At 40.3% G+C, this 26,040-nt stretch overlaps 1 protein-coding gene across 15 annotated transcripts in view; it reads right to left on the bottom strand.

Moving 5' to 3' along the window:
* Positions 1–26,040, bottom strand: part of CAST (calpastatin) — a 128,606-nt gene that overhangs the window by 80,620 nt on the left and 21,946 nt on the right. For 9 of the 15 annotated variants that reach the window (XM_049869433.1, XM_049869442.1, XM_049869491.1 and 6 more), the window contains exon 3: positions 10,620–10,691. The exons of 3 other annotated variants lie outside the window; for them this stretch is intronic. In XM_049869433.1, the coding sequence (XP_049725390.1) occupies positions 10,620–10,691 (72 nt within the window). Of the gene's footprint in view, positions 1–1,591; positions 1,772–10,619; positions 10,692–26,040 lie in introns of those variants that run through there. 3 more of the 15 variants (XM_049869475.1, XM_049869484.1, XM_049869498.1) reach the window with 2 other exon arrangements.

The raw sequence follows: 26,040 nt of genomic DNA, 5'->3' as shown, positions 1-26,040 counted from the left end.
TAGATAATTCATATTTTGGGGAAAAGTAAATAGTTCTACCTTAAAGATATAACTATTATTACAACGACTAGGAACATAAACACCTGGCTGATTCCAAGAAGTTAGTTCAAATTAATTCTTCGTGTTCTCCTAATGGCTTTCTTTTCTTTCTGGTTTCATTCTTTCAAGCCGTTATTTTATGAGATACCTTTAAATTTTCACTGTGGAGGAGAAATTACACTCAGCCAATTCTACCAGAGAACAATCAAGGAACTGAAACTCACTACTAATTCTATATAATCAACTGCTCTCATGCACTGGGAATCCTCTCACAAAGCATGTGAACTGAACCACAACCAACATTTACACTGGAATGTGCTGCTTTATAAACACTGTTGCGCAGTCCTCGCTGCGCTCACCGATGTGCGATCCAGCCTTGTGGCTGCTGGCCACCTATCCCTTCTCCACCATTCTGCAGAAGTGGCCTTTCCTAGTTCCCCAGGATTTTGTAAATTTCACTACCTTCTTTTAATCCTCTACTTCCTCCCTTCCCACTACATTCCCAGCAACTCAATATTCCTTTAAGGTACTGAAAAATCAGTGTGGAAAAGCTGAATTCGGTGTTCACAAGCAACACATCAGGAGGGGTACTCTCTACTTCATTAGAAAACAAATGGATCCCCTTTAAATGCCTCTCCTTGTTTGAGTTTCCCTGCAAAGCAGAGGTTTTTCTCTAAAAAGCATCTCGAACAGCAGGAACTTCACAGAACTTCACAGAGCTACTGAGTAAGCAGTCCTGTTCCTCTGGTGCATTGGTGGCCTCGTAGAACAAGAGTAAGGAGGCCCCAGGGTCCCACCCTTTAGGAAAGCTGACTGAACTCTGCCTCATTTTCTCAAGCTTTATAACATGGGAATAAAGAACTTGCCCTCTTGCCCATTTTATGGGTGGAGAATACTGGCGCCTCACCAGTACACACGAGATTGTTAAACCTCTGTAAAAACACTTTGGACTCTTGAAAGATAAGTACAAGGTAACTCTCCGTGATGCCATCCTACAACAGTCTCAAGGTGTCTTCAAGGAAACAGAACGGAAACATGTTAGAACACGCAGGCAATACACCCAGCATGGATCAGGTACATGGAAAGGTCATACAGAGTGAGCTCACTGTCTAAAACCGAGGTCAACACCGCGGCGGGGGCGGGGTGCGGGGAGTAGGAGGGGGTCCAACTCTAGACTCAAAAGTGCCAAACCAAATCGACACGGCTGCTGCTTTTCTTCTCTCGGTATTTTGCCTGGTCACACAAATCTCCTGTTTTGTAACCCTACCATGTCCTGGTCACCAGACCCACTCCCAACTGAAGAGTCAGCAACAGTGCGATCGACAGGGAGGAGGCGTCCACGAGAAACACAAGGTAACTTAGACACCATCTGGAAAGAAATCTATCTTCTGGGTCAAGATAACAGTAAGAACACACGTCCGCAGCCTGGTGAGTCAGTTGCCAGGGTGCAAGCTGTGGAAACGCAGGGCCCGGGCTGAAGGCGGCGGCCCAGGCTGCCCGGATCGGAAGCAGATACAGCCTTGGAGAAAAGCGGCCAGAAATCAGTACTCACTCTGCGTCTGACTCCTTCCGTTCGCGGCCGCGCGCGCGGGGCTGCTCTCAGAATGTTGTCATTCCTGCTTGGGCTCGGCCCCTTGGTTTCAGCTCTGAGCCCCCGCAGAGCGTGATGGGCCCGGGCGGGTCCCGAGGTGACGACGCAGGATCCTCCTGGCCCTCTTCCTGGAGCTGCCCCGCCCCGGGAGCTCCGGACGGTTCAGGGAGGGAGCCGCCCCCATCCCCACCCCGACTCCCCTGACTGGTCAGGAGGCTGGACTCCCCGGCCTGCCTGACTTAATAACACAGGCCACGTGCAGGGTGCTCAGCACGTCTGTCGCTCCTAGGCTGTCACACTGACGCTGCTGGAATGGGGGAGCAGCGGTGAGGGCTCTCTGCAAATACAGTCTCCCCAAAGAGCTCTTTTTAAACTATAATAATATAATATAATAAAGCCCAGCATTCTCAAATACATTTCTAATTGTATAACGCAGTTTTTAGAAGAGCAGTTCGAAGGAGTAATTCTACTTTAATTGTAATATATTATTACAATTAAAAACTTCGAAATAAATAATAATAGTAATGGATTTTAAGCCATTGAATAAAATAAGAATTCATGAGTCCACACTGCTATAAATGAATGAATGAATACATAGGGAGAAAGGAAATGCTCTTTCTTATAGAAGGCCAACTGAAAAATACAGAAGGAATGATGGAGTGAGCACGGGAGAAAGATGTAGCAGTCGACCTCCTTAAAGATTAAAAAAAAAAATGTCGAGTCATGTTCTGACTCATAGTGACCCTATGGGGCAGAGCAGAACTGCCCCATAGGGTTTCCAAGGAGGACTGGTGGATTATGAACTGCTTAGCAGTTCTGCTTAGCAGCCTGAGGTCTTAACCACTGCACCACGAGGGCTCCCCTTGAAGATTACAACCTTGAGAACTCTATGAGGCAGTTCTACTCTGTCCTCTAGGGTTGCTGTAAGCTGGAATTCACAGCAACAGGTTTGGGTTTTTGGTTTGCTGGAGTAAGAGAGATAAAGTCATAAAATTTTAAAAGAAATGTGGAACCCAACTTTTCCTAAAGCCGAACGCAGACACGATAAAGACTTTGGACCCTGAGCTTTGCTGTGTGAGGAGAGGGCAGTATTTCAGGAACAACGACCTCAGGCTCAGCTAGTGGCAACTAAGCAGTGACTCAGTGCCTCGATGGAGTGACCTCCAGGCCAGACAGATGGAGGGGACTGCTTTAAAAAAAAGAGGGGAAGCTCATCTGTACCACTTCCTACCCCAAACCCCACCACACAGTCAAAAGTATGGGGTCCCTCTGGCTTCCCCTTCACAGGCACCTTATTTCCTTTTCTTTCGCTTCTGTTAAATAAATTTGTTGAAAGTAAGAGGTCCTCCAACTCTAAAAACCAAAACCAAACCCACTGGTATTGAGTTGATTCCAACTCACAGTGACCTTATAGGACAGAGTAGAACTGCCTTATAGGGTTTCCAAGGCTATAAATCTTTACATAATCAGATCGCCATATCTTTTTCCCTCAGAGTAAGCTAGTGGGTTTGAACTGCAGACCTTTCGGTTAGCAGCTGAGCACTTTTAACCACGGCGCCACCAGGGCTTCCAAGTCTAATATGTTATAATTCCCTGAGTTGAAGACCCTATCCTCATAATACTTCTTCATGAAACTATAGCTTAAATATTTCCTATTTTTTGTTCCTTAGTATTTTCTTTAATTAAAAAAATATATATTAAAAAAAATTTTAAACTAAATCTCAGCTTATCTACGTTTCACTGGCATTCATTTCTTCTGTGGCAAAAACAGCACAGGATGATCACTCAGGCCATACCCCGACAGGGATGGGCCTGGGCCTCACAGCCCCCAGGGTTATGCAGCCGTCAGACTTTCTCAATGACGGTGAGTATGTTTGTGCACCTGAGTAATACAGATGAGTAATCGCATTGTTATGATATAAATTTTCCACAGACTCTTACGCTGCAGGCCAGTAGATGGGGGGCTCCTTCCCTTAGAGATGACGAGGGACATTATTGTTCCCCTAACGAGCTGTGCCTGTCACATTCCCCAAGTTTCATCCTCCCTCCAAGTGGGGCCCTCTGATCATCTGCATCTGAAACACCTGGTGTGGTTATTAAATATAGAAATTCCTGGGCTTTGCCCCAACCAGGCTTGGAACCTGGGAATCTGCATTTATAACCACATTAGGTAAACTAAGGTAAGTATAAACTACCCACATTCAGCATCTTTGTTAAAGTGTAGTTGCCAGACCAGCATCATCAGCATCAACTGGAAGCTTATTGGGAACACAGAATTGTTTCTAACCCAGACCTGAATCAGAATCTTCATTTTAATAAAAACACCACTGATTCAGTATGCTCATTAAAATATGAGAATCACTGCTCTAGATCTTGTTTCCCAAATTTTGGTCATTTGTACATTACCTACAAGATATATATATTTTTAAATCTGCCCTATCTATATTACATTTACTTAATATTTTCTTTAAAGGAGTCCCTGGGTGGGGCTAATGGTTAAGTGCTCAACTACTAACCAAAAGGCTGGCTGTTCGTGTCCACTCGAATGTACCTAGGAAGAAAGGCCTGGTGATCTACTTCTGAAAGGTCAGAGCCATTGGAAACCCTACAGAGCACAGTTCTACTCTGACACACATGGGGTTTTAATATTTTCTTCATGTAGATTCACTTTTAAACTTTTAATTTAGCCTTGTCTTAAGCAAAAATATCTACAAGATCATGAGTTTGATGTGCTAGTTTATTTTTTATAGCACATTAAAATACATGTATAATTATTAAAATAAAAAATTTTGCCTGTTTAACACTCATCTCATAAACCACCTGTGATACAAGGTTTGTAGGGTGACGCTCACGCTGAATGCTGCAATACTTTCCACAATACACAAAGAATTTATCCAGCTCCCTCACTTGTATTACAGATGGAAAAAGTAAGCACCTTAACTCCGTGTGCTAGAAGTGTGTTGACAAAGTTAACACAGATATTTATGGCAGAGCCAGGACCAACATCACAAAGCTATTTCTTTCTCTGTTGGGTGCTTATTCCTTTGCAGAGCTTCTCCCCTCCAGGCTAGAAGTTATTTCTTAATGCGATAGGACTGAGCTATGGTGGCAAGTTGGATTTTAGCAGAAGCCGCCACCATATGGTTGGGCACTGTCCCCGGCTGTGAAGCTTTAGATTCTGACTGCTGGACCCTCTTGTCTTTCCCTGTGAGCTACCCACCGTACCTTGAGAAATTCCTTTTTTGCTTGAACTAGCCAGAGTGGATTCTGTTGTTTGGAACTAACAACTTTAACCTCAGTCTTCTGCTGAGAAATTCCTAATGCAATCCAAACCTCAGTTTCTTCACCTGAACAATGAGGAGGCTGAAATCAAAGTTGTCTGAGAACTCTTACAGCAATAAAATGACATGCCTTATTATGGACCACAACTATTTTCATATTGGCTTTAATGAAAAGAGTCGGTGATAATTTCTGCTGCTTCAATAGTACTCATTATTAATTTGCCAAAAATTGAATTTTAAATACTAAATATTTTACAGTAATTAGTTTGAGTTAGAAACATCTCTGTCACTTATGAGCTTTGGCTCTTCTAAGCCCAGAGTTACATGGCAGAAGTGATGTTATTTGTGCTCATGATTACTCATTTTTGTAAGAATTCTCATCAGACAGTTCTGCAATACATGGTAACAATGCTACAATACACAGCTTACTCATAAGCTGGAAATTCAATAGTTAATTTTTTAAAACAAACTTTAAGGTTTTCTCAATAATTTTTAGAGTATGATTCTTTTTTTTTTTTTTAAACTTTCAAGTTGCATGTGTCCAGAATCAAGAAAACCCCCTTTTGACATCTAAGTCAATTGGCATAATAAAATCTATTAAGAAAACATTCTGCATCCCACTTTGGAGAGCAGCGTCTGGGGTCTTAAACGCTAGCAAGCAGCCATCTAAGATGCATCGATTGGTCTCAACCCACCTGGAGCAAAGGATAATGAAGAACATCAAAGACACAAGGTAATTATGAGCCCAAGAGGCAGAAAGGGCCACATAAAGCAGAGACTCCATTAGCCTGAGACCAGAAGAACTAGATGGTGCCCAGCTATAACTGATGACTGTCCTGACAGGCAACAACAAAGAACCCTTGAGGCATCAGGAGAGCAGTGGGATGCAGACCCCAAATTCTCATAAAAAGACCAGACTTAATGGTCTGAGACTAGAATGACCCCAGAGGTCATGGTCCCCAGACTTTCTGTTAGCCCAAAACAGGAACCATTCCTAACCAACTCTTCAGACACAGATTGGACTGGACTATGGGATAGACAATGATACTGGTGAAGAATGAGCTTCTTGGATCAAGTAGACACATGAGACTATGTTGGCATCTCCTGTCTGAAGGGAGATAAGAGGGTAGAGGGCATCAGAAGCTGGCCAAATGGACATGAAAAGAGAGAGCGGAGGGAAGGAGTGTGCTGTCTCATTACGGGGAGAGCAATTAGGAGTATATAGCAAGGTGTTTATAAATTTTCATATGAGAGTCTGACTTGATTTGTAAACTTTCACTTAAAGCACAATAAAAATTAAAAAAAAAAAAGATTACAGTCTTGGGAAAAAAAGAAAACCCCCATTTTATCCCTTTTATTACAAGGCTTTTCATCAGAGGGCCATGACTAATTCTCACTGCCAATTGTATCTACTATTTTTTCATGTCTTTTCTGAATGTATTTGGAGGATATTATTTTGTCTACTGTGTGTTATAATAACTAACTGCTTAATAAAAGATTTCAAGTGATAACAAATACTATTGCCTCTAAACAAACAATCAAAACAACCTGTTGCTATTGAGTTGGTTTCAAGTCATGGTGACCACATGTTTTACAGAGTAGAACTGCTCCACAGGGTTTTCTTGGCTGTAATCTTTATGGAAGCAAATCACAGGTCTTTCTTCCATGACACTGCTGGGTGGGTTAGAACTGCTAATCTTTAGGTTAGCAGTCAGGTGCAAACCGTCTGCACCATCTAGGGACCTATAATAATTAACTGTTCAATAAAAGGCTTCAAGTTATAACACATACTATTACCTCTAGCTTTTCTAAATGATGCACAGGAGTGGTAATTTTTTAAGAGATGATGTACTGAGTCACGGCCCTTCCGATCTGGCATCAAAAACAAGAAATAAGCAAGTATACACATTTTTTTTCTGCAAAAACAAATATTTAGGAAACTGGTGAAGGAAAACCAGTCAGAAAAACATAGTAAGAAAGTGCAAGAGGAGAGATAGGATTGAATGTGGGAGACAGCAGTGTTTTAGAAGCCAAGGAAAGAAATTCACATTTCCATTCAGTAACAAATTATTTAAGTAAATTATAATTATCATTGTAAGTAATTATAAATTTATAACTACATTATAATTTACTTGAATAAATTATAAACAATAAATAATAACACAATAAACATCTACCTGGTTGCTCTGTCTCCCCTCCCCCAGTTTCCTGAGACAGAACAGGGTTTGGGGGATGTACCCAAATTCTTTATAACCATTTCATGCTGAACGTTTGGATTATAACTTCCTGTGTGAAAAAGGATAGAATAGACCCCGATTCTTATGACTAAATTCAAGAAAAAACTGGGTGTGCTTTTCCAGAATGCACTGATTCTCCAAAAATTTCAATAATAGCAAGTAAAGAAACTACCAAGGATTCACTAAATCTCATTGGGTTGAAATTTTGCTAATGAGGCTTCTCAGTTTTAAAGTTATAATTTACGTATAAGTTAAATAAAGATCCTAATACTATCAAAGATAGGACATGCCTGGATATCTTTTTTAGTCTGAGACTTCCTTGAGTATGAGACTAATTACAGTAACCACAGCAGCAAAGCTATGTTTTCCAGTACCTACTAATTGCCAGGCCCTGGTCTAAGTGTTTTATATATTTTATTTCATTTAAACCTGTCAATGGCTCTGACAAAAGAAATCTTATTCCCAATTTACTGACAAGGAACTGAGGCTTAGTGGTGCTAAATAAACCTACTAGTAATAAGCAGCAAAGAAGAAATTCAGACTCAGGTTTGTCTGGCTCACCAAGCAGTCTCTTAACCACTGTGAGCCTCGATGCTGTAGTGTCCCCAACACAATAACAGAACGGCTAAAAGCGAGTAGAATCGGTTCTGAATTTATGTTAATTCCAAATATTAGTTCATTCTCTCTGTATTTTGGAAACCTGGTGACGTAGTGGTTAAGAGCTACCACTGCTAACCAAAAGGTTGGCAGTTCAAATCCCCCACATTCTCCTTGGAAACCCTATGGCTCAGTTCTCTTCTGTCCTGTAGGGTCACTACGGGTCGGAATCAACTCGATGGCAATGGGTTTGGTTTTGGTTTTAGATTCTCTTCAGTGATGATCCTTTTTACTGGCTGGCAGAAGAGAAGATTTGAAAAGATGTAATAAAACACTCATGGGTCTTCCATTGGGATGGTGGTAAACTTTGGGCTTGGGTTGGCTTTAGAGGGCCCAGCTTCCCCTAAGATCTCAGCTGATTCCTAGTTTGGCACCTTTGGGAACTTGGAGAGGAGCCAGGGCACCAGGAGGCACCAAAATATTATACTTTCACCTAGCAAGTGACATGTATGAGGTTCACAGACCTCCATATGATAATCGCCAATTTTAAAGGGAAAATGCTTATTTTAAATAGCTATATAGATAGTACTGAAGTGGATTAAGTTTTTAGATAATGTTGGGGATAATGGAAGACTGCAAGGTTTAAATGGGCTGAACCTATTTTACATATTAAAAACTACTAGCTAAAAAAAAAAAAATTTTTTTTTTCTTTCAAAATTGCAGTTTCCAGTCTGTGTTTTCCATGATTTTATCTGCATTTTCTTAGATCTCTTTCCTAATCTCTTGGAGAGCCCTGAATATTAGACTTTTGAATTCCCTATAGGATCGCTATGAGTTGGAATCGACTTGATGGCAATGGGTTTGGTTTTTTGGTTTCATCAGGCATTTCCAGTGCCTTTTCTTCTGCTGGAAAGTCAACTGGTGCTTTATTCTGCTGGCTTACTGGAGTCATCTTGTCTTTTTTTTTGTTAATATGTTTTGATATTGTCTGCTGTCTCTGAGACATTCAGGTATTATTTTCTTTATTTATTAATTGTAGGATTGTTTGTTTCGTTCTACTTTTTTGGTTATGTCTGGGTGGGTGTGCTAGGCCTGCTTTGTTCCTGGGCTCCATAGTTCTCACCTTGTCCTGGTATGCAGGGCAGGTCCAGCAGGAGGGGAAGGGGTAGAGATGGGTTGTTTGCAGCGTGAACCAGGCCAGGGGTTGGAGCAAGGCCACCATGGACTATGGCGGGTGGAAGGGGTCCAAAGCTTGTGGGAATGGGCCTAGGGTTCAGGCCAGGTTCCCTGGGTGCTGCAGTGGGTGGCAGAAGGGGTCCGGAGCCAGTGGGGGATGGCCTGGGGTTCAGACTAGGTCCCCAGTTTGCCACAGCGGGCAATGGGCAACGGGTAGCCAGGAGTCAGCGGGAAAGGGCCTCGGGTCCTGGCCGGGTGCCCTCAGGGCCGTGGGAAGTAGGACGGAGGTGAGTGGAAGGAGGGGGTGCAAGGGAAGGGGCAGATGGGGTTAGATGGAGAAGGGCAATTGGGTGGGTTAGTACTCTGGTTCCCAGAAGTCAAGGTCGCCAGACTGGAGTGGTTATAACTGCTGTTCCCCAGAGGGGAGGGGGTTGTAGGAGAGTGCTCCTGTGGTTAATATTAATGGGTGAGAGGGTCTGGGCTTCTCCTTGAGCTGCAGCCAGCAAATACAGTCTTACTTAGCCTGGGTGCGTCTGTGTGGCATCTCTGTCTCCTATTGGGAATTGCGTGGTGGTGCCTTTATGCATGTGGAGCTGTTGGCTTTATTCCAAGATGGCAACGCTGAGTCATGTTGTTTAGTCAGGAATCTCCACTCCCTATCTCTATTCCTTCCCTGTTTTCTTCTCCTCAGTGATTTCCAAACAAATAATGTATCCCTTCATTTAAGATTCAGGTTCTAGGACTGACGTCTGTGTATGTTTTCCTTTGTTGCAGCAGGATGGCTTAGTACCTCTGACTAGTCTGTTATCTTGGCTCCACTCCCACCTGTAGTTTCTTGTCTTGAAAGGTAATGTTTCAGTGGTTTTTATAAACTGCAAAACTCTGAAGTGTTATATTACTCAAGAATGCTCAGTTAGAGCTTTTGAGACCCAGAATTGAAGACCTTGCATAAAAAGGAAGCCTGGGTTTGAATCCTACCTCTATCTTACTGGTTTTGTGATCTTGTCAAGGTCACATAACCTCTCTGAGCCCTGGTTTCCTCATCTATAAAGGAATATTAACAGTGTGTTCTCCATAAGGTTGTTGGGGAGGGGGTATATAAATTAATTAGAGCACTTAGCAGACAGCCCGGTGTAACTGATACTCATAAAGACAATTTGAAAGCTTTTCTCAAGAAGTGAGATGGCTATACTTCTACTGATAAAATGCACAGAAGTCTAATGCTATCTACAGATATTTATGATAATAACTAATATTTACCTGAACACTTACACAGTATATAAATGGTTTTAAAAACCAGTTGCCATGGAATCAACCAACTCATGAGATGCCATGTGTGTCAGAGTAGAACTGTACTCCACAGGGTTTTCAATGGCTGATTTTTTTTGGAATTAGATTGCCAGGCCTTTCTTCCAAGGTGCCTTGGGGTAGACTTGAACCTCCAACCTCTCAGTTAGCCGTTGAGTGTGTTAACCACTTGCACTGCCTACGGACTCCATAAATGGTTTTTACTAGATTTTAAGTCATTCAAATAATTATTTAAAAAATTACATCTCCCTCAACCCCCGCTCCAGCAGAGAAATAATACTTTGTTCAAGAACTGTCAGTGATACAATGATATTGTCTTCCCCACAGTCCCCATCCTCTGATGATATACTTGTAGAGTACGGGTCTTTTCCCGCATAGAAAAGGACTGACCTTGCTGGTAGACGTTGTTCCACTAGCATGTGTTCTGGAGGGCTGACTGCTCCCAGGGCTTGCTGCATTTTTCTTAAAATCGAAAATATTAGTTTTAATGGGAGGAAACAGCTCAACAATGTTGCCAAGTGCAAATCTTCATACCAATACAAATATCTTCTCAAACAAAAATCAGACTAACATACTAAACGTACCCAATCTGAATATATGTTTTTTAATTTTTAATAACTTTGCCTAAGGGCTATATAAATATTGAAAAGGAAGAGTAAGTTGAATAAATCCCAGCTGCTCAATATTCAATGATCTGAAAAATTTTTAAAATCTTCAGAAAATATTTTTTGCAAAGATATTCATCACTGTATTATAATATCAAACACTGAAAGTACTTAGCACGACCCATACATTATTCTAAGTGTTCCAAGTATTTTATGTACCATGTGTAATAACTTATTTAATCTTCACATTAACTAATATAAAGCTGGTAGTATTGTTATCCCCACTTTATGGGTGAGTAGACTAAGGAATAAAAAAAATAGAAGGAATAAATAACTTGGCCGTGGTCACTGCTAATAAAAAGCAGTTGTCTGCTTTAAACCCAATTTTCTTACCAGCCTAGGCGATAGGGCATTAAGTTAAAGCACAGCAATAAGATGAAATATCAAGCAGTTATTAAAAACCACACTTTAGAAGAATATTTAATTAAATGAAGACACATTGTTTATATTTTATATAAAGTCACATCATAAAACTGTGTATAGTTTGATCCCTGAGGTACACATGGGGTTATTTTCTGATGATGAGGTAAAAATGATTTAAAAAAAAATATTCTTCTGGTGCTTTTTGTATTTTATTATATGAATATAACTTTTGTAACAGAAAAGAACACTATATGATAAAAAAATAAAAGAAAAAGAAAAACGAAGTAGTTGCTTTCTACGTAAGGCCTTGGTATGATATTGTATCTTTTACTTATGAATAGTTATATTTCAAAGAAGCAAGCACGTAAAGCTTTATACTTTCGAATGGTGGGATTACGCTTCAAGGTATCATATCAAATATGAATCATGTACTCTAAACACTGGACACATAAAGGATGGAGATGTACTAATTAGCTGATATATAAAACACTCAAGAGCTGTACATGATTACAAAAAAATTTAACCATAACCTAACAATGTTGACTACAACTTTAAATATTTAATTGAGAAAATTTGGTTTAATTCTTTAACATTTAGAAGAAATTTGTAGCAAGACTGATATTGTTTAATTTTTTGAAAATGTCTGCCATTGAAGACTGAGCTGAAGCCTAAATCTTTTCCTTCAGCTATATCGCCATAGCAAGCAAAAACCCCGAAACTTAACTTTCTGTCCTCAAAGTATAATTTCTTCTTGTCCACTGGTGATGACTCACAGAGTACTGCAGGAACATTGCCAAAAACCAGGGTGGAAATATTTTTATAAAATGGTCATCTAGGGGTCTTCATAGGTATTTTTGCAGGGGCCTCAGGTTCCCAGGCATCATCTGTAGACCAAATTATTTAAATACTCTCTCCCAAGCATACATATACTACCATCCACCAAGAGAAGAAAAAAACTAAACTAAATAAATATGATAAACGAAAGAGGTAGTAATGTAGGTAGGATAGGTAAGATCGTGAAAAGAGGATGGCCAAACTTTATCCAGATCACAATTATTTTCTAAAATATAAAATGTATTAACAAATAGTTTCTGATACCCTACTGTGTAATCCAGTTCAAAGTTAGGGACTGGACATAGAAGAAAAAGAACTTACCCATTTCAACCAACTCATTTCTGAATGAGAAGACTGAAGCTCAGAGAGGTTAGGTCATTTGTCTAGAATGACACAGCTCCCTATACTCCAGCTGCTAGTGTTTGGTCTCAGCTACAAGTGAGGCAGTCCACATTCCAATCCCGGGCTAAGTACACTTTCCATTCACTACGTCAAAGCCCACGTCCCCAACCCTGGTTAATCTGCAAATGAATCCTACTGCTTATAACATGTCAGCTAGAATTTGCCCATGAGAATTAAAAACAAATAAAACCCAACAACTTGCTTTTTGGCTGAGTTACAAAACTATTAAGTTACAAATAATAACTTTAAACTTAATATGTCTGCTTATTTTCATTTTTACTGCTACACCAACTCAAAGTTTACTCTTAAAAAAATGACTTAGGAATAAATTCAGTGTCTTTTAACTCACCTAAGGATCCTTCAGCTTTCCTGTCACTTTGGAGTGACCTGTCACTCCAAAGCTTGGCTTGCCCCTCTAAGCTGCCTGGATTGCCTACTCTAACCCAAAGAAAAAACCAAACCAGCTGCCATCAAGTCTGTTCCGACTGAGCGACCCACAGGACAGAGCAGAACTGACCCATAGGGCTTCCAAGGAGCAGCTGGTGGATTTGAACTGCTGACCTTTTGGCTAATAGCTGAGCTCTTAACCACTGTGCCACCAGGGGTCCATTTGCCTACCCTAGACAGGATCAGTTTAGTTCAGATGAAATTAGGTGGAATTTATAAAAATCCTTCATTAGGTATTCATACAACAAATATTTATTAAGCCCCTAGTCAATGTCAGGCACAGAAAACAAAATACGAAAGCACAAATATACAGAGCCCAGACGTCTTATCCTCAGGTTAGTAACCAAAGCTTAATTATAGATTGTTTTGGCTGGTGTCTAAGACCTGGCTCCCATTTTTCAAATGTGTTTGACTTCGTGTATTCATTTGCTCATTCATTCAATGGATAAGCATTTATTGAACCCTGCCTATGAACCAGGTCCTATAGTACATAAAACCAGATGCCAGGAACTCAACAACTCCATGGAGACCCCATGTGTGTCAGCGTAGAACTGTGCTCCATAGGGTTTTCAGTGGCTGATTTTTCAGAAGTAGATCTCCAGGCCTTTCTTCCAAGGCACCCGAGTGGACTTGAGCCTCCAAACTTTCCATAAGCAGCCAAGCACATTAACTGTTTGCACCACCCACAGACTCCTCTATTCTAGGTAAACCAATAACCCACTGCCGTCGAGTCGATTCCAACTCACAGTGACCCTATAGGACGGAGTAGAACTGCTCGATAGAGTTTCCAAGGAGTGCCTGGCAGATACGAACTGCTGACCTTTTGAGTAGCAGCCGTAGCACTTAACCACTACACCACCAGGGTGTCCCTCTTCTAGGTAGTGGGGATATAATGACCAATCAGATAAAGCTCCTGTTATCTTACATTCTAGGAGTACTTAGACTCTAAGTAAGTCAACAACAACAACAAAAACAAACAAAAAACAAGATTTCAGAAAGTGAAGAGTGCTATAAGACAATAAAACAGGGTAATGTAACAGAGTGACTGGCTGAGGACTGCTTAGATAGGTTGGACAAAGCAGGCCTATCTGAAGACTGAAACCCAAATGTTGAGAGGGACCCAATCATGTCAATATTGTGACCCTAACACCTCGTAACATGTTTTCTCCCTTTCGAAATGGGCAATTGAGAGCTTGACATAACTAATGCCATGATACTCTAAGTAACTTGTAAGATTTTTTTTTTTTTTTTGGCTTGGTATTTTGTACCAAGCAAAAAAAAAAAAAAAAGATATTTTCAATGTCTTCTTTTTACTACACCAGCTGCACCGGTCTCTTTCCAGAGGGGTACAGGGACTTCTCAGCTCTTACAGCCTTGGCCTCCCTCCTTTTCTTTGTTCTCTTGGGAGATGGCCTTCAGCCTGCAAGGCGGCAGCTAGGAAGGTTACATGGTGCTTTTGGTCTGCAACTTTCTTTCTGGCTCCTTATCTTGGTCAAAGTAAACTTAGCAGGCCACTTCCACTAGCAGAGAGATTTTTACATAAGTTTTTTTTGCCTGTTACAGACATACAAATCAGAGTCCAGATGTCCAGCATGCATATCTTTAGTTTAATAAAGCATTTCTTGTAGTTGTTTTATGATGTATAGTCATCCAACCATCTGTGGGCTACATGCTTGCAAAAATGACATATAAGCTCTGATGCAGAAATTGCTTTTCAGGACTCCATAAAGACAGCCTGCACTGCCGCCAGACTTCCCGTTGGTGTCACTTCCTAATAAACTTTCTCTCTCTTTCTAACTTGGAGTATGTTTCATTGGTTTGACTGCTCCAGGGCACAGGCCCCAGCTAGGTAACAATATGGGATTGGTATAGGGGTGGGAGAGTGAGAGGAGAGTATGTGTATTCTAGGCAGATAAAGCAGCACGTGCACAGGCTCTGAGTTGGGAATGGGCTTGGCAAGTTATAGGAATAGAAAGAAGCCAACGTACCTAATCATGGTAGACATAGGCATGTTGTTAGTTGTTGGGTGCCGTCGAGTCGTTCCGACTCATAGCATCCCTACGCACAACAGAACGAAACACTGCCTGGTCCTGCACCATCCTCACAATCGTTGTTATGCTTGAGCTCATTGCTGCAGCCACCGTGTCAATCCACCTCGTTGAGGGTCTTCCTCTTTTCTGCTGACCCTGTACTCTGCCAAGCATGACGTCCTTCTCCAGGGATTCATCCCTCCTGACAACATGTCCAAGGTATGTAAGATGCAGTCTTGCCATCCTTGCCTCTAAGGAGCATTCTGGCCGCACTTCTTCCAAGACAGATTTGTTTGTTCTTTTGGCAGTCCATGGTATTTTCAATATTCTTTGCCAACACCACAATTCAAAGGCATCAACTCTTCTTTGGTCTTCCTTATTCATTGTCCAGCTTTCACATGCATATGATGTGACTGAAAATACTGTGGCTTGGGTCAGATACACCTTAGTCCTCAGGGTGACATCTTTGCTCTTCAACACTTTGAAGAGGTCCTTTGCAGCAGATTTGCCCAATGCAATGTGTCTTTTGATTTCTTGACTGCTGCTTCCATGGCTGTTGATTGTGAATCCAAGTAAAATGAAATCCTTGACAATTTCAATCTTTTCTCTGTTTATCATGATGTTGCTCATTGGTCCAGTTGTGAGGATTTTTGTTTTCTTTATGTTGAGGTGTCATCCATACTGAAGGCTGTGGCCTTTGATCTTCATTAGTAAGTGCGTCAAGTCCTCTTCACTTTGAGCAAGGAAGGTTGTGTCATCTGCATAACGCAGGTTGTTAATGAGTCTTCCTCCAATCCTGATGCCCCGTTCTTCTTCATATAGTCCAGCTTCTCAGATTATTTGTTCAGCATACAGATGAAATAGGTATGGTGAAAGAATACAACCCTGATGCACACCTTTCCTGACTTTAAACCAATCAGTATCCCCTTGTTCTGTCCGAACAACTGCCTCTTGATCCATGTAAAGGTTCCTCATGAGCACAATTAAGTGTTCTGGAATTCCCATTCTTCGCAGTGTTATCCATAGTTTGTTATGATCCACACAGTCGAATGCCTTTGCATAGTCAATAAAACACAGGTAAACATCCTTCTGGTATTCTCTGCTTTCAGCCAGGATCCATCTGACATCAGCAATGATATCCCTGGTTCCACGTCCTCTTCTGAAACCGGCCTGAATTTCTGGCAGTTCCCTGTCAATATACTACTGTAGCCGTTTTTGAATGATCTTCAGCAAAATTTTGCTTGCGTGTGATATTAACGATATTGTTCTATAATTTCCGCATTCAGTTGGATCACCTTTCTTGGGAATAGGCATAAATATGGATCTCTTCCAGTCAGTTGGCCAGGAAGCTGTCTTTCATATTTCTTGGGAGTGAGCACCTCCAGCGCTTACATCTGTTTGTTGAAACATCTCAATTGATACTCCATCAATTCCTGGAGCCTTGTTTTTCGCCAATGCCTTCAGAGCAGCTTGGACTTCTTCCTTCAGTACCATTGGTTCCTGATCATGACATAGGCATATGCAGTATGAAATGAAACAGGCTGTCAGATCTAGGTATTAGTCTGAGGACTGATGTGGGTTCAGGCTGGCCCTACAGTCAGGTATATTTGGGACTGTCCATTTCTTCTAGGCCCTGGCCTGCTTGCTTGTCTTCTCTGGGCACTGTCTGGCTCCCATGAGTCCTCTCTTGCCTTCAGAAGAAAAGTTCTCAAAGTTCTCTGACTTCATGTCACCTGCATGTTCTTTTGCAGGTGTCTTCTTTATCACTTTACCAGTCCTTTGACATCCTATCCTGGTCCTGGACACATCTCCCACCTGGCTAGATCTCCATACTCACCAGCTAGTTGAGAAAGCTGAATCTACTCTTACACAGAACAGAATTCATCTACCCACAGTAAGTGGAAACTCTCAAAACAAGTTCATTTATGTATTATTCTACATAACATACAGATAAACTCTTGTCTCCAGAATAAAAGATTAAGAGGTTAAATGAGGGTGCTGATGCTATGATAAGTTCATATTTTGAGTTAAATTCTTTTTCTTCATTTTCATAAATCCACATTGAGCAGAGTTTTCCATGCCAATCAATCACATTCCTGCTAATATTTATGAGCACCTTCTCATTTAACTCAAGTCCTGCAGAAAGTAAAGTGACTGTCAGGAACAACCTGTCCCTCATCTTATATGTCTGTTCTCAGGTCTGGCTGAGTCATTTCCTTCTTGCAGTTGAGCATGTCACAGGGCCCCAGCCCTAACGATTGACAGGGACAGAAGTGTAATCCTCCACTCTGTCTCTGCTTCTATTGGACCCAAACTGAGGACACTAAGTCCAGTCCATTTACAGAGAACTTGTGTACTCTATCCTGCTCAGGCATAAACTTTGCTTTGATTCAGCTTCCCTCTGTGTCTCATTTTCCATCTGTAAAGAGGGACTAGTTATACCAACAATTTCCTACATTTCGTTGTTGTTGTTAGGTGCTGTTGTGTCGATTCTCACTCACAGCGACCCCATGTACAAAACAAACACTGCCCAGTCCTTTGCCATCCTCACACTCATTGTTATCCTTGAGCTCATTGTTGCAGCCACTGTGTCAATTCATCTCATTGAGTGTCTTCCTCTTTTTCATTGACGCTCTATTGACGCTCTATTATACAAAGCATCATGTCTTTCTCCAGGGATAACTTGTATCAGGAGGCACCGTTTTAGATTTGTGGAAATCAGAATGATTTAATCTTGCTTTATGGTTTTCTTGAATAAAAAGAGGTATAGTAAAAGGAAGAAAGAGGGAAATGAAGAGGTAGAGAAGTGAGTTACAAAATTTGATAAGAGTACTAAGAAAGTCTATGGAATTGGCCTTAGGTTAAAACACACACACATACACACACACACACACAGTTGCTCTTGAGTCAACTCTGACTCATGGTGACCCCATGTCTGTCAGAGTAGAATTGTCCTCCACAGGGTTTTCAATAGTTGATTTTTCAGAAGGAGACTACCAGGTCTTTCTTCTGCGATGCTTCCAGGTGAGCTAAAACCTCCAACCTTTCAGTTAGCAGCCAAGCGCATTAACTGTTTGCATCACCAAGAGTCTCCTTGGTCTTAGGTAGAATTCTTAAAATAGGTTATTTTATTATCATTATGGAGCCCTGGAGGTAGAGTGCTTAAGAGCTTAGCTGCTAATCAAGAAGTCAGCAGTTCTAATTCACCAGCTACTCCTTGGAAACCCTGTGGGGCAGTTCTACTCTGTCCTCTAGCATCGCTATGAGTCAGAATCGACTCAATGGCAAATGGTTTGATTTTTTGGTATTATCATTACAGGATATTAGTTAAAAGCATACACTCCAGAGAGTGAGTTCAATTCCTGGCTCCAGTACCAAATAACTGTGATTTGGGGCAGGTTATTCAACCAAGTGGAAACCCTGGTGGCGTAGTGGTTAAGTGCTACAGCTGCTAACCCAAGGGTCAGCAGTTCAAATCCACCAGGCGCTCCTTGGAAACTCTACGGGGCAGTTCTACTCTGTCCTACAGGGTCGTTGTGAGTTGGAATCGACTCGATGGCACTGGGTTGGGTTTTGGATTCAACCAAGCTGTGCCTTAATTTTCTCACCGGGAGAATGGGGTTGCTGTAAGGACTAAATGAGTGACTATAAGTGTGTGTATGCATTGCATGCATGTATGCATGTGTGTAATGCCTATATAATAAGTAGTTATTATTAGCAAATGATCTCTAGTTCTCTACTACCTTTAACAAATCTACAGGAGAATAGTGCTTACATAATTCTCTTCCTCTCCTGTCAAATTTACTTCCACTAATATGTTAATAATTAATATGTTATCCCTCCTAGCAATACCTGCAACTTAGAAAACGACTCAGGGGAAGGCAATTCTCAACTTAAAAATTAAGGAAGTTGCTAATGGTAGAATTTCAGGCATTAAAAACAAAACTACCGGGAAAAATATTATTAGATGGTGCCTCCTAAATACATGTATTTGATAAGATGGTCCAGTCCCTTCAAGGTTAGAGATGGTGTGTATTTCTAAAAAACCAAAAACCAAACCCATTGCCACTGAGTCGATTCCAACTCTTAGTGACCCTGTAGGATACAGTAAGAACTGCCCCATAGAGATTCCAAGGAGCAGCTGGTGGATTAGAACTGCTGGCTTCGTGGTTGGCAGCTGAGCTCTTAACCACTGTGCCACCAAGGCTCTCACTGCCACTGAGTCGATTCTGACTTATAGTGACACTATAGGACAGAACATGACTGCCCCATAGGGTTTCCCGGGCATGGCTGGTGGATTCAAACTGCCGACCTTTTGGTTAACAGCTGAGCTCTTAACCACTGTGCCACTAGGGCTCTCACCTCTTTAAATTACATAACACTTTTTTTTTTGTATTCATATATGTAAGCACTTTTCCAAGGAAAATATCACAGTTTTTATCCGATTCCAAAGGGACATGGACCAAAAACTTTTAAGAATCCTTGCCCTTCAAACTGCCTTTGTGCTAAAGTCTTTATTTTCTGTCCATATTTAAGAGATGCTCTTCTGCTTAAATGTGTGTATGTCCATACACACACAAGCACACACAACACAGACACACATACACACACACACAGAAGCAGCAACATCCTTGCTCTGGAAGTACCTCATAGGGGCTCTGAAGTCCAAAGCTAAAAGATTCAAGTATAAAACATTTCTCTTTTTAAAGTCTAGGCAGACAAACACCTAGATTCAGTTCTGATCATTGTCAAACACTCTCTTCCCTTATTTTATCTATGTGGTTTATTTTTTTCTCCTTGCTTAAAAAACAAGAAAAAAAAACTTTTAGAATAGAGAGAAAAGTAGAAAGAAAAATATGTAAATTACTCAGAATCCTCACACTCAAGACAACCACCTTATTATTTTTTCTATTTTTATCCAAATACAAAAATACGTATAAGTATGTTACATAAATAGAATTGTTAGGTCTTCCTTGTCTTTTTTTACCTAACATAAACATTTTCCCCTGCAGCTAAATGTTCTTCAAGCATGACAGCCTTAGGCGCTATGTCTGTGCCACAACTTACTTATCCAATTCCTTACGGCTGTGCGTTTGTCTTCCCCCTAGTTGTTACTATTAAAAACAAAGCTATGATGAACATCCTTAAACACAGGTCACTGAGAACACCTCTGATTAAATATTTGGGAGAAAGAACTGGAATTTCTGGGTTAAAAGGCTGAATCGTTTTTCTTATTCATGAATCTCAGTCACTTAATTCATATTTCTGAATGTCCTTTATGTTTTTATTAAAGAAAAGGTTTAATCATATTTGTAACTTTTCCAATCTTTTATAAAAGTTTCAAATATATGAAGTCAAACTCAACTCTCTTTCTGCTTAAAAACAAAAAAACTAACATATGCAGCTTCAAAAAGACAAAACCAACAGTGTGTTAGCTTTGCTGAGGCTGGAAATATTTTATTCCATAAATTTTTGAATACTATTTTTTTTATAACCCAGCAAGGAATTACCCCTTTTTAGCCACTGGGTGTCCCCTGAACTATACATTTAGCATTGAAGCAGATACCACTCTATCTTATCTAACAAAAACTTCAGCCACCTCTGTTCTTTGTACCTAGTAGTTAAGAATCATCATTATATACATTCAGGGCTTCATTAGTCATTCAGCCTTCTCTCTCATTATTCGGTGAAATCGATGTATGATTTCAGACTTTACTGAGTCTATTTCCTGTTTTAAGAAAGCAAACAGAAAACAAAGCAACACAATTATACTCAGAGAAGCAATTTTCATGCCAAGCACTCAGTGAAACCAAAATTGCAATGTGAATGAGATGATTTTAGCTCTCAGTTTCCTTTAAAAGAAATGTTTTTCCTTTAAAACTTTATTTGCAGATTTCAGATTTAAGAGTGCTGTTTCTAAGTCCAAATTTTCTGCTTCTAAGACCACTTAGGGACAGAGGCTTGGTTTGCAAGAGAAAGAACCTAGTGATGCCGATATTAATATGAATAACCAACCAGGAAGTCTGGAGTCCTAAAGATTTAAATAAACATATTTTTAGAATTCACTTGTGAGTTCTCTCCAAATAATGCCTTTCCTATTTGATATTGTTCAAGTAATAAATGACTTCATTTACTATAAACAACTGCCATAGTAGAGCACCAAACAAGCCAAGAAATCTGTAACCCATGATGTGTCTTGGCCTCACTTATCTTTTCTGTATAAAGGCTTATTTTGACTTTTTTTTTTCCTTTTATTTGCTAGCCATTGCACAAATCCATGTACACTGGAAGAGCCATCTGTGCAGAATCTCTACTTACTTACCACCCCTCAACCATCAGCATGGTACAATGGATGCCCTCTCCTATCACTCCACAGAAACAGCGCCAAAGGGGACATAAGATACTCTAATCCCCAGTCAATCCCCTTACCTCAGTTCCCATCCTTCTGGAAATATTAACAGCTTAGACCCCGCTGACTCTCTGTTGCCTCTTCCAGCCTTCCCACTGATGATGCTGCAGTATCCTAGGTCCCATACCCCTTTGACTGCTTCTTTGTCTTGTTAACCGATTTCTCTTCTGCTTTATTAATATCTGCTTTTAATTTCTCTCTTCTGTTTCTACACTCTTTTCCTCAGTAATATTAACCAAGAATTTCGGCAGGGAGGGTTAGAAGAAAAATAGAATGGGATTTCGAGCTGTTTCAAAAGAAATATTTAAAACAGTTAAAAATTTGAGCCCTGTCTCATCCATGGTTAGAAATCAGTAAGAGGTTCCACCTTTATTGCCACCAAGCTTTCTTTATTAGACTAATATTAAGCATGGTAATAATGAAGTAATAATAATGATAGCTAACATTTATACATAGAGCACTCTGTATGTTCCAAGCATTCTTCTAGATACTTCGTATGGATGGTTTCATTGATCTTCACATCAACTCTTACTTAAGAACCATTACTGTGCCCATTTTACAGAAGAGAAAACTGCCCTTAATTAGGCTAAGTAACTTGCCTAATGACACACAGCTAGGAAGTGGCAGTTCTTCCCAAATCTAGGCAGCCTGACTCAAGCCTTCATTCAGCAACTACAATATGCTGCCTCCATTGAGACTACAGACTGGTGATGTATTAACTGGGTTATGGGTGTGGCTCTGCAAAGCACCCACAACAGATGAGAAAGAAGATGCTCTCCATATGGTATCAGAATGACAGATAATTTTTGTCCTGAATGTTATAAACTTCTGAATTTCTCTCATAATTCAACCTTAATATGTCTTAGAATAGATGGGCTGTTTGGATGTCTACATGATATTTGGTGTTTTAATTGTAAGTTTTGCACTTAAATTCATGTACCACTCATGAGAGTTTATCTGATAGGTTCTACATAAGAAAATAATTTTATAACATCTATGGAAACAAGTTTCACTCATAGGAAGGCAAGGAGTAACCTATATTATGTCGTGATGAGATACATGTAGAAGAAGGCAAATGTATCAAAACCCACACAGAAAAATCCTAGAAAAGAGGCGACATAGACTGCCACATAATTGTTAATTACCTCCAAACTCATACACCTCAAGCCTCTCTACTGAAACTCATAAGGCGTTTTGCACAATTAATAAATGGAACAGAGCCTAAAATGAAACACCATTTCATTGGCTCTAGCCAAAGAGAACTAGAAAAGTGGGCACTTGATTCAAGAAGCTAAACACTGTCGTTATGAGGCAATTCCAAGAATTCCAGGTATAAAATATTCTCACTAGCAGTTCCTAGTCTCTCATCTTTTCACAGAAGAGTGTAGAACTGTACTAAACCACAAAGAAAGTCAATCAATTGTCAGAACCTAGGCAGAAACTCCACTGTACTCAAAACTCAGAAACTGTATGGAAAAGTACAATTGCTGAATCACTTGTTTCATAAGGTCTGAAACAGAGTAAGCCAACTCCCCTGAAATCCAGTAGAAAGATCCTTTGTCCCTCCTGAGTGCTCAGATCCCTCATTCAGAAATGCAACGATCTAGAAAACCAGGCAGTCACACCTCTTTGGTGGAAGTCTTCCTTTTGAGGCAGCCCATCTTTATCTCCCCATCAGTGCCTCTCTTTCTAAATAAAGGCAAATAAATTAAGCAGGAGGTGGTGTGGGTTCAGTGGAGTGGGGCAAGGTGTGGGAGCATGGTCTGTGAGCAAAGCATGGCAGCAGCACACTGCATCCTGGCAGTAGTTATCCTAGGAAGGTGGACTCGGGTGCAGAGATAAGAAAAGCCCGTCAGTAGTACATGCTGAGGAGTGAATTTTCCCCATGCATTTCATCTCATAGAGATAGTGTTCTGTACTGAATGAAAGCCCACTAGGCACTGGGGGGTTTTTCCAGCCACGCACACATCCACCTGTCAAACCGCCGTAGACCTGAGGAGATTCAGCCAGCACAGAAGTGGACAGAGTGGGGCTAAGGGTGATGTGCTCATGACTGTTGACAAGCTCTGGATGTGAACAGAGCTTGGGCAAACAGAAAGAAACCTGGGGGGTCTAGAAAATAGGCAAAGAAAGGAAGATAGCATCATTATTTTAAAGGTGAAAGAGGCAGTAGATCTCATAAAATGATACACTATAAGAAGAAAAAAAAATTTAAGTTTGGATCCTCAATAGCAAATAAAAATTAAACCTGTATTGAACGTTTCAAAGAGCAGAACTTGGATGATAGAAATAAAAATATGGAGGACAAACTTCAGAATCTGTCCCAGAATGCAAAGGTAAAGGTCAGAGAGAAAACTGCAAGGCAGAAGATTAATGGATGTTTAATCTCACAATTAAATGTATGTTTAAGGAAAATATAAGAAAACTGAAATAAGAATAATAAGTAAAAAAATTAACTCCATAATAGGAATTCCAAGAATTCCATAATAGGCACATCTGGGCAATATTTTTATTGGAAAAACAAACAAACAAAAAATCTTAATAAGTATCAAGGCAGGAAAGATAAGCCTCCTAAAAATAAGTCAAAATTTGGCTGCCCCGGATATCTTCTCTACAGCACAAAAAGTCAGAAAACCACGGAACAACAGGTACAGAGATTTGAAGGAACAGAACTGTTACTCAAAACTGTAGAATTTTGTACAAATTGGCTTCCTTGAGTGAAGTCAACAGAAAAACATGCTTAGATACACAGACTCAGAAAATAACCATTCACATTCTCCCTATGAAAAAAATTATCTTAGAAAAATATTCCACTCAGTGAAGAAATAAATCCAAATTGAGAACTACGAAAATGGAGAAACTGCAGTCCAAGAGAATTCTGGGACTTCCCTTAGACAGTTTAACTTTGCAAATCAGACATCAAGTTGGATTCTGTGTTGGCTACCAGAATCAGGATCTCCAGGTAAGCCAGCCAGGACTGCCCTTGGTGTGCCTCTTCGGCTTTGCTTCTTTCTTGGCACTAGGGCATGAACTTGTTGAGCCACAGTCAATTCCCTTGTCATGGTCCAAATCCTCTAAAACAATATTTGCTACTATACTCTTCCAGCATTTGCTAACAACAGCTAAATCACGTGCTTGTTGGAACACTATCCCAGAAGACTACTAAAACAAGAAGTATGTATTTCTCCCTCAGAAACAAAGATCAAAATAATGACCAGATTAATTGCTATATTAAATGCCAAACTATATGAATAATGGTTTCCTGTGTATTTAAAAGCAACAATGACTGATGACTTTTATTTTTAATTGGAAAAGATTTATATATCACAAAGCACATTATTTATCATTTTCAGTCTAGGCCCTGTTAATGATGTTCTTTTGTCAGTAATGCTTAAAAATCAGGATATGAAATAGTCGCTAAATATATTAAAATATATATACATAGAAAAAAGATATAGAGAAATACACTGAGACATAAATAGTACTCATCTCTATGGATTCTAGGATTCTATATGATGGCTTTTGTTGTTGTTCTTTACATAAGGATTTTTTTTTTTTAATTTTTCTTGTGCTTTAGTGAAAGTGGTTTGGTTTTTTTTTTTTTTTTTTTGGTTTGGTTTAGTGAAAAGTTTACAAATCAAGTCAGTTTCTCATACAAAACCTTATATACACCTTGCTATATACTCCTCCCCGACGTATCTGTCAGTTTGTCGTACTGTGGGGGCCTGTGTGTTGCTGTGATGCTGGAAGCTATGCCACCGGTATCCAGATACCAGCAGGGTCACCCATGGAGGACAGGTTTCAGCTGAGCTTCCAGACTAAGACACAATAGGAAAAAGGACCCGGCAGTCTACTTCTGAAAAGCATCAGCCAGTGAAAACCTTAGGAATAGCAGCGGAACATTGTCTGATAATAGTGCTGGAAGATGAGCCCCCAAGGTTGGAAGGCACTCAAAAGATGACTGGGGAAGAGCTGCCGCCTCAAAGTAGAGTCGACCTTAATGACGTGGATGGAGTAAACCTTTCAGGACCTTCATTTCTGATGTGGCATGACTCAAAATGAGAAGAAACAGCTGCAACCATCCATTAATAATCGAAACCTGGAATGTAGAAAGTATGAATCTAGGAAAATTGGAAATTGTCAAAAATGAAATGGAATGCATAAACATCGATATCCTAGGCATTAGTGAGCTGAAATGGACTGGTATTGGCCATTTGAATGGGACAATCATATAGTCTACTATGCTGGGAATGACAACGTGAAGAAGAATGGTGTTGCATTCATGGTCAAAGAGAACGTTTCAAGATCTATCCTGAAGTACAACGCTGTCAGTGATAGGATAATATCCATACGCCTACAAGGAAGACCAGTTAATACGACTATTATTCTAATTTATGCACCAACCACTAGGGCTAAAGATGAAGAAATAGAAGATTTTTATCAGCTGCTACAGTCTGAAATTGATCGAACATGCAATCAAGATGCATTGATAATTACTAGCGAATGGAACGCAAAAGTTGGAAATTAAGAAGGATCGATAGTTGGAAAATATGGCCTTGGTGATAGAAACAATGCCGGAGATTGAATGATAGAATTTTGCAAGACCAATGACTTCTTCATCGCCAACACCTTCTTTCACCAACATAAACGGCGACTATACA

The sequence above is a fragment of the Elephas maximus genome, chromosome 2, assembly GCF_024166365.1.
Source record: "Elephas maximus indicus isolate mEleMax1 chromosome 2, mEleMax1 primary haplotype, whole genome shotgun sequence".
Taxonomy (NCBI): domain Eukaryota; kingdom Metazoa; phylum Chordata; class Mammalia; order Proboscidea; family Elephantidae; genus Elephas; species Elephas maximus.
This window is presented reverse-complemented; position numbering and strand designations above follow the sequence as displayed.